At 32.2% G+C, this 9,908-nt stretch overlaps 1 protein-coding gene across 2 annotated transcripts; it reads right to left on the reverse strand.

Annotated features, from left to right (window-relative positions):
- Positions 1-595: 595 nt before the first annotated feature.
- Positions 596-8,209, reverse strand: LOC128162092 (flavin-containing monooxygenase 2-like). 2 transcript variants are annotated; one of them, XR_008240614.1, is made up of 7 exons: positions 8,034-8,209; positions 5,786-5,928; positions 5,470-5,611; positions 4,958-5,100; positions 3,442-3,619; positions 907-2,646; positions 596-866 (listed from the first exon to the last, which is right to left on the reverse strand). XR_008240614.1 is itself a non-coding variant. In XM_052825285.1 (6 exons), the coding sequence occupies exons 1-6, from the start codon at positions 8,103-8,105 to the stop codon at positions 1,963-1,965; spliced, it is 1,362 nt and encodes a 453-aa protein (XP_052681245.1). In that variant the 5' UTR covers positions 8,106-8,209; the 3' UTR covers positions 596-1,962. The 2 variants fall into 2 exon arrangements, 1 of the variants encoding a protein (XP_052681245.1); XM_052825285.1 differs by having other exon boundaries at positions 596-2,646.
- Positions 8,210-9,908: the final 1,699 nt, after the last annotated feature.

The following is a 9,908-nucleotide window of genomic DNA, read 5'->3' on the forward strand; positions in this document are numbered from 1 at the left end:
GTACATGTAAAATAATGTATTTTCATTAACACTGTGTGATGGATGTTTACCAACTCACCTCGGGTAAGTGCTCCTTTTAAAGAGTTACAAAATGATGCCACTTATTTTATAACAAAATACTCGAAATTGAGAAAAAAAATACAAATTAAAAATATACCCGGACCTTTTATATTAGGCGGACCTTTTCTTATACGGGCCGGACCCTTTTAGTGCAAAGGCGGACCTTAGATGTTAACATTTATGGTGTGCCCCGGACCATTTTACAGGGCGGACCAAAAATTATACAACACCGGTCAGCAGAAGATGCTCACACCTGATCCTGCCTCTATATTTTTAGAGGTCCTTGTTGCTCTGCTTTGAATTTGTATTTCGTTTTATAGATTTTCGAGATGTTTGATAGTTTGTAATTGTCATTTTTTCATTGTATTACTTTTTGTGAGAATGCGTTCATCCAAATAATTTGTAGCAATCAAGTAGGTCACTTGAAGCCGTCCAATGAGAGGAAACTTATTGGGCAGCTTTATAGATACTTATTGGAGGGATGCAGGGCAATAAGAGATCAACTGGACTCGGTTTAACAAAAGACGGCGTCACAAAAATGTTTCAATTTTTATTAGATTTATCAATATGCGCGTAAACATTATTGCCGAAGTATACAAAATATGGGAAATAAGCCGAGTTGGCCGGTCTTACATGTATGTTATTTCCTTTCTTGGGTAACAGAAATACAAGAGGTGCAATATGCAAATTTGATATGCAATGAAAAAAAATGATTATACATGTATATATTATTTTCATGCATTGTAACGAAGTATATCATTGGTTCTTTTGACATCACGTGTCAAAGTATAAAAATGCAGATTGACCTGTACTTTCTAAAAATAAGCTTTAAAAACTCGGATTGACCTGTACTTTCTAAAAATAAGCTTTAAAAACTCAGATTGACCTGTACTTTCTAAATATAGAAATAATTTTGTTTTAATCTTGCCAATTCTTCTTTGGAAAATAATATAACGAATGTAGCCCTTTCACTCGGTCAATCCATATATATATCGACTTCACAGAAAAGCATATCGACCTCGCACTTCGTGCTCGGTCGATATGCTTTTTTGTGAAGTCGATACATCTATGGATCGACCTCATGAAAGGGCTATATTTGTATAATGTTAATAGTAATATACTGTTATCAAGGATAACGTTTACTCAGTGGCGGAAAAAAATCCACTGATAGGAACGAAAAACTACTTATTATACATTGTATCCCTAATTCTGTGGTGGAGTTTTTTCACTTTCAAATAACTAGGTCAATCACAGGTCTACTTTTTATGCTATGGGCCTCGGAATGTTTATTGAAAAATGTGTCGAAATTGTCCACCTTTTTTAAGGTTTTCTTTATTTTGCTATTATTAGAAATAATAAACAATTTGTTGGTTGGAAAATGATAAAATACGAAAACCTTTACTAGTTTCATATTTCAAAGAATCATTTTGAGCTCATATTTTAAAGTTAATTTAGTCCGAATTTCCTCTATCAATTCTCAAAATTCTACCCATTTTTAATTAACTGTTGCAATTACATTGCTACATAAATTAAAAAAAAAAAATAAAATGAAAAAAATAGTCCTAATTTCCTGTTTCAATATAAATCTACCTTTATCGTAGCATATCTTCCTCAAATAAACAAAGCATGGAAATCAATATTGATTTTTGTTAATAAAATTGTTATTTTGTGTTTTTAAAACAACTTTAGACTTCAGGTAATGAACTTTCTAAAAATATTTTTTTGAAATCTAAAACCCTGAAATGACGTAATCCTTAATTGCTATCTACATGATAACATATTACAATATAAGGTTTTCTTTACAAAACTAATACACCGGGATATATTTGGGGTGTTAACGTGTTATTCCATTTTTAGAGATTCGCCTAAATCACACTTTATTGTACAACATGGTAAACGTTTCTATTTTCCAACGACATTCTCAGCTTTGGAGACCCTTGATTTAACCTTCTCTGGGGTTAGACAGCGATACGAATTTGGACCGGTAATCTCATAGTCGAACTCATGTGTATTGATGATGTTCATATACCTTTCATCCAGAACGTCATCCCAAATCATTTGAATAACAGGCGGTAGTGGTTCGAATCCGCCGAGTTTAGCAATCTGTGCATTGAACTCCGTTTGTCGATGCCCATCTCCCATGTAATGTGCAAAAATGGGTGGTTTCCCTTCCTTCAGACGAGCCTGGTATTCAGCTTCACTTTCAGCCCGCATTTCCTCTTTAGAAGGAAGAGTTATTTTCCCCGCCAACAGTTTGATGGCGAACTTTGCCATTTCATGAAAATGAGGGAAATAGGACAATTGGCGAGGAATTCCGAAAAAAATGAGATTTTGATGCTCAATGTGAACCATGTGTTTGTATATTGGCTCGATCCGCTCATCCTTAATTGTAATGAGGCCGTCGTTCAGAAACGGAAATGAATACCGATATCCAGTACAGAAAATAATGGCGTCGACCTTTTCGGAACTTCCGTCAGGAAAAACGACGGAATCTTTGGTCATGCGGACAAAGGGCGGCCTTTGTTCGATTTCCTTTGGAAACGAGGGTGGAAATTCCTTTGGCATTCTTCTGTGACAAGCAAATACCTTGTATTTAAAAGAAAGACAAAGTCCATAATTATATAGGAATTCTTACTTACTATTACAAAAACTGACGGCTAGTGAAACGAGCCATGTACAAAGTAAATAAAATCTGGCAAAGTCGTGAATAAGATGATTGTTGTAGCACCAATTTTTTTATACATAAAATTCTAATTCAACATTGTGTTACTATTAAAAACCCTGTTTTATTAAAAAAAAATGATTTTTTGAATTTTATTATTAAAGGGGCATGGTCACAATTTTAATCAAATTTTATCTTTCTATATTTATTGTTTACAGTGCTTTAGAAATGCATTTCTAATGATCAACGAAAATTTGAGTATCAGTTGAAGAGTTATAAGCAAGCTACATAGCTTACAATTCTTTCTCATGTAAACAAAGCTCATGCCCCGTTTTTGTTTACATTGGTTCATTTAAACGGTAAGCGTTCTTTTTCAAGCTTATTTCTCTGTCATCTAATTCTTTTTAAGCATAAATAAATAGTTCCTTACGTTTATCAAGATCTAAAACTGCTTTTTTTTTACTGTAGCTTTCAAATCGTTAAGAAAAGCTTTGTTTATATATGACAGAGGATTGTGAGCTTCGTATCTCGCATATAACATGACGTATGACACTCAAAGTTTGGTTGACAATTAGAAATGCCGTACCAAAGCATTGTAAACATTAAAAACGGAAAAATATTAACCCAAACCGTGACCATGCCCCTTTAAGAAATTTTATTTGTTAACGTTCAAACAAATGCACGATATTCCCGTCTAAAAATGTCTTAAACTTTCTCACCTTTTTGGCGTACTTTGCTACATTCATTGATATATCTTCCCCCGAAAAGTGACAACCCAGAATTGCTACCCTCAGTCCGTCAAAATGTTCCTCGAATCTGAACCACTTGCTGTGAATCTTTCGTCCCTCAAACTCGTCCATTCCAGCAATGACAGGGATATATGGATTAGAATCGTGGCTGAAATAGAGAAAAATAATACATGCATATTCATCTGATTGTAGTATCAGAGCCATTTAAGTTCACCGGGATATGAATTTAGTTGGTTACAAGATCAAATCCTGTGAAGCCCGAAGGGCTGCCGTAAAGATTTGATTCCGTACCAACTATGTTCATATCCTCATGAATTTTTTAATATTGTTATTTTAAATACTAAATTTTACATTTAAAATGGTCATATACATGTATTTGGGTTGTGTTTAACAGCTATGTGACGTTGTCTTGTCTATTTCATTGTCGGCCATTCAATCATGGTGCAATGAATTTAACGAAATTTGTCCATTTCTATAACTGTGCCTTTTTAATCTTTGTGATCTTCAGAACAGCGTACTATTTAACTTGTTCTTATGATAAAGGTTAATTGTTACTTCAAAACCAAACGTGTTTCAATGGCTTTTATTGAACTTCAACTCTTACAAAAAGTATACGTTTCATGGGGTTTTCCCCTAAGGATTTCATTTACCTAGGGGCGAAAAAATGTCCACCCATAGGAACGAAAAACTACTTATTGTACATCTTGGCCCTACTATTGTGTTGCTATTTTTCACTTTCAAGTAACTAGGTCAATGACCTACTTTTTACGCTAGTGACCTCTGAAGGTTTATTGAAATATTTGTCAAAATTGTTCACCTTTTCCAAGGTTTGCTTTATTTTGAAATTAATAGAAATAATAAAAATATTTGTTGTTTGAAAATGATAAAATACGAATAGTTTTACTATTTTCATATTTTTAAGCTCATATTTTAAATTCAATTTAGCCCAGATTTCCTTTTTCAATTTCAATATTCTACCAGTGTTTGATCGAGTATTACTAAAAATTGACCCATAAGAGTCCCAAACCATTGATTGCACAAAACTATATTTATTGTTTTTATTCCGTTGACATTAGCATTATATAAGGAATGATAAAATTTTCGAGATATTCTATCTTGAATTAAATTTATGAATTTTTAGGTTTTTCCCTTTGCATGCCAGCCACATATATTAAACTATACAACCTTAAAATATTTAAAATGATATGAATAAACGTAGGACTAAACGTTTGCAATCATATTGCTACACAAAGTATTTTAGTGAAAAAGAATTTCCTTTGTTCAATATTAATCTACCTTTGTTGTAGCATATCTTCCTCAAATAAACAAAATATCATAAGATTATGGATATCAATATCGATATTTGTCTATAACATTGTTATTTTGTGTTTTCAAATCAACTTTTGACTTCATGTATTGAACTTTGTAAAAATAAAATTGTGAATCTCAAACCCTCAGTAAACGTAATTCTTAAGATTTTACTTACCCATTGCACACAAAGACGGCATCAAACTTCTCTTGTTTGACCTCCGACATTTTGTTAACTGGTGAAAAGGTCAGCAGCCATTTTGTTTTGCCATCCTCGTTGGCTTCTTTTAATGGTTGAACATTATGAACATGTGTATGAAACTGCAACAAAAAATTATTCCAGGACCTGAACTTTTTTCATATTATATTACTCATTATTTTCAAGAGGGCTAGATAGTTTTGACTATTTTTAGACTTAAATTCATGTAATGAAGATATAGGAAAGTATCAAATTTTAAAGATAAAATCTTGATGTTTTTCTTTGATAAATAATAGTTAATGACAAAAACATAAAATATAAATTAAGATACGAATGTACGATGTGTTATTTTTTGTCCACCCATGTATGTTGACAGTTTGGTCTTAATCACTATAAAGACATACTTTTTTGTTGTTATAAATAATACTAAAGATTTTGTATTAAACTGTTTATAAACCCTGGGGTGCAGACAGTATGTCTCTATAGGCTACCTGAATGTGTTTCCTTAGATTAAAATGATTCGCAAACATGTTGAGGTATTCAAGACACTGTTGACGGGTGATGTAGGACTTGTTCCATTCCTTAGGAAACGGGAAACCGGGAATTTCCATTATTTCTTTTGGAATATTTACTCTGTCAGCAAATGAAAGGTTTCAAAGAAAACAAACGACAAAAGAGCAAAAAGATACATGTACATGCATATGAAGTTAAAAGACGAATAAAATATCAAATTTAATATATACTGAATCAACTTCTTAAAATTCGATTCTTTCTTTGATAAGCTCATAATACAACTGTAACACTAACTTCAAGTTGTTATACATCGCTGAGTGGACTGGAAGTCCAAAATCGTCATTTTCTGTCCTATCCGTGTACCGCCAAACTCCCCCAAACCAGAAATTTTGCTCGAATGCAACCGGTTCGAATACATCAGGAAAATTAGTTAAATGCTGAAATAAAAACACAGACAGAAAAATTGATCAGGTTGTATTAAAAAAAATTGAACGTTCTATTGACAATACTGGATATGATAAATTATATATATTTATATTTTGAATCTACACTCAGGTTTTTACAACAATTTTTTAACTTTGTCGTGTATTTTCTATATTTTATACAAATACAAAAACTCGCATGAACCATTTTAACAAGAGCTTGGACTTTGGGTAGTTGTGTCAAATAGCAATGTGACATAGACCTGTCTATTTCATTGAAGGTCACTCAGCCATTGCTCTTTGAAATCAGCATGATTTGTCTGGCTTTTGAGTTAAGACTACGCAATCGGTGTATATTTCACTTGAAACCATCGTCATTTTCACCTTGTTTTGACGCAATAATTAGATAGTTACGTCCTACTGAAAATCCAAGGCCTTGGTAAAATGGTTCTAAAATATTACACAATATTGTGCCGATCAGATTAAACATCCGACTAAGTGGTGTTTATTACACATTTGCCTACCGTATCAAGACCTGTTTACCATGCATTCAAAAAGAAACGGTGAGAATACAAACTCATTTACATTTTACTGTTTTGTGTTGATCGTGGATGATATGTAATCCTCATACTTAAACCACAATGGTTATACATGTACTACCATTTCATCAGGATATTTTATTGAGTGAATTCAAATTTTAATTATCAGACGAATTTGAAGGGGGTCATTTGAAGGATGACTTTAAATAAGAACTTCATAATACCTAACAGCGACGTGACGTTGGCTTGCCTTAACATTTTTATGCAGCTCTTTAAAAATATAAATATTATTTATAAACTGTATTTATAAAGTTTGTGATATTTTTAATGGCTAATTTTTTTTCTGGAATATTGAGGATTTTGCGATTAGATAGATCATGTGATATGTAATATTATATGTCTTTTCCGATCTATTTATTGTCCTCCTACCGGTATACTTAAATCAACCCAATCTATTAATGGGTTAATTTATCACGATTAAAAACTCGAGCAGAACCAGCACAGGAATATATTTTAATGATATCTTTTTATTAACTTATTTTCATCTCTTGATAATCAAAACTGGTTATGAAATGTTCATATAAAAATAGAATACGCGATTGCATTTAAATCTGACTAGATCAGATATAAACCTGCTTATTTGTCTAAAATTGTGCTGACTTAACGCACCAACTGCAAAGGACAAGGTGCGTTAACTTTGTAGAATCGATTTATCATTACATGTATGCCTCCGATTTTTCATTTTATAAACACTTCATATATGTATAAGCAGCTTCTTTTCACACAAACATCGGTCATCTACCTATGAAGTTTTAAATGCCCTTGAACCCATTTTACAAAATTAATTTACATGTATCCTCATCGTCGGATACCCACGGGTGATCGCGTCTTTTGTAAAAGACGCGATCACCCGTGGGTATCCGACGATGATGTATCCTATGAATGGCATTTGTTATACATTTATTATTCAATTATTAAACTACACAATTGTACCTTTACCTGACCATATGTAGATATATGCAAGATGTCCGGACGGTGCATTTGTGTATGGTTTTCCTTACCAAATCTATCAAGTGTTTTTGTGAGAAGTTGCATTTTAGAAAACATTTGTCATCTTAACCATCTTAGTCTCATTATTAAGTGAATGGTTATTTTTTGTCTTTGTTTAAGAAAGAATCACATTTTTATTTTTAGTGAACATTTCCGTAACCACACAGCCACTAAAATTTATCGCTAATGCTAGTCGGAAATTTGGCGACACGAATCATTTTTCCATGGTGTAAATTGCAAAATTTATATATTTCCATTATTATAAAGTTGATTTTACAGTAGTTTATGAAACGCTGTATAATTTTAGAACTTGTTTTACGCATACATCATATATCTAGATCTGGTTTCTGTGTTTATTGTGATTTCATTAATACATCAGTTTTCTTTTAGATTTATTAGAAATTACAGTTGTAAGGATATTTAATTTTATCCAAACAATATTGCTACGAGAGAGAGAGAGAGAGAGAGAGAGAGAGAGAGAGAGAGAGAGAGAGAGAGAGAGAGAAAGAGAGAGAGAGAGAGAGAGCTGACCTTTAGACTTATCAGTCCCGAGGGTCCGGCTCCAATGACAGCGACCCGTTGCTTGGTAGTCTTCCCCGACATCTTTATAATGAAAATTGGACGCACATTCCTCTGTATAAAAAACTATATTTCTACCTCGCCTGAACCGAAGAAAGTAAATAAGTGTCTGCTAGAAGTCATCATCGAGAAGTTCATGGATATTTAAATGCCCCCAAAAACCATCCAACCTAAACCAAACACAGGATGAACCTTTACCATTCAGCCAACTGAATGTTATGAGATGTCATTGGTTGACTAACTGGCTTAGTTGTGTCATTCAGTTACCACAAACTTGGAACAAAATATAAGGCAATGTATCAGTTAACTAAATTGCCAAAGTTATCTTGTGAAAGTAGCAGGGTAACCAATTGTCCAAATGTCTTCTTTTGTTTTTATTCTATATTTATAAATCAGATAGCCTAAGGATAACTTTAATGCTAAAAAAGTTGAATGTTACTTGTTGAAATAAATGCGTTATTAAAATCATCATTGAGTGATATAAGCTGCAAATTATCAAATCTACCCCTCGAATCTTTACAAATATAATTTTTACTTTTGTAAAGAAAAATAATCTTCTAGCATATAGTTCGATAGACGAAAGTCGGTTTTCAATATTCAAACTAGAAAGAGTTCACAATTGTTCGAATATGGCACACGTTTTGGGTTTGCAACAAATGCTAATAAAAACATTAGTTTTTTCCTCATTGTTTCTAAATGAACTTGTACATCGTTTTCATTAATGGGGTGAAAATGGAAAAGGGTTATCCAAAATAATGTCACGCAATAAAAAAGTCATGTTTTCATTTCATGGGTATAATGTTTTGTCCAGATTCATGTTTTTAATAGTCAGTTGAACTTAGCATGTGTACGAACAGATTACTTGAGTTAGATGATCATAATTTGAAAAAGAAAATAAAAATTATGCCACAACCATACTCTTACCAACCTAAATATTTAAAATGTTTTTTTCAAATCAAATCAAATCAAATGCTTGATCAGTAAGAAACATGTCCTAAAGAGTTTAATGACTTCTTGTCAAAAAAATGGAATGTACTATTTAAAAAAAAAATTAATGACTGAAGTATACATGTATGCCCATTTACTACATATTGCTAGTATACAAAATAATCAAAATCATGTGTGTTAAATGTTTTTGATATTTCGTGAGTTAATCCATGCAACAAATCCACTTCCTGAAGCCATTAAACACGTATTCATAATCATGTTATTGTTAATGAACGATCTTTTACAGAATAAACAGGAGGTGTTGATAGAAGTTTGAAATTTGATTGTGTTTGTTTCATTGTTGATAGCTAAAAATTCACTCACTGTGCAAAAAAAAAAAAAAAACAAAAAAAAAAAACCAAAATAAAATATACAATTTAACAATGCGCATAGAAAATTGCTAAATTTTGAAGTTTGATATGATCAGTTGGGACTCGTTTTATGAAACTTAAGATGTTTTTCGAAACCGTGTACATCCTATGATTCCATATTGGGTGTTTACAAAATTCCATAAATGAAACCATTAGCAAAGCAGATGGCGTTCTAATTCAAAAGAATTATTGTATGGTATATATACACTTTTAAGGGGCATGGTCACGATTTGGGTATACAATTATCTTTCCGATTTCAATGTTAGCAATGCTTCAGGAAGGCATTTTTAATAGGCAACTAAAATTTGAGTGTCATTCGTTGCGTTATAAACTAGTTACTGAACTTTCAATTCTTTGCTATGTATACGAAGCTTTTGTTTACATTTTGAATGTTGAAGTGAAAATTCCAGTTTTACACATAAAATGAATGTGTTGAACGTAAGAAACTATCTTTTTATGCTTAAAGCGA

Source organism: Crassostrea angulata, chromosome 9 (genome assembly GCF_025612915.1).
Source record: "Crassostrea angulata isolate pt1a10 chromosome 9, ASM2561291v2, whole genome shotgun sequence".
Taxonomy (NCBI): Eukaryota; Metazoa; Mollusca; class Bivalvia; order Ostreida; family Ostreidae; genus Magallana; species Magallana angulata.

Coding starts and splice junctions, on each gene's coding strand:
- LOC128162092 (XM_052825285.1), bottom strand. CDS start 8,105: ATGTCGGGGAAGACTACCAAGCAACGGGTCGCTGTCATTGGAGCCGGA. Junction 5,612..5,785: donor GCGATGTATAACAACTTGAA/GTTAGTGTTACA, acceptor ATTTGCTGACAG/AGTAAATATTCCAAAAGAAA. Junction 5,101..5,469: donor ATCTAAGGAAACACATTCAG/GTAGCCTATAGA, acceptor TTTTTGTTGCAG/TTTCATACACATGTTCATAA.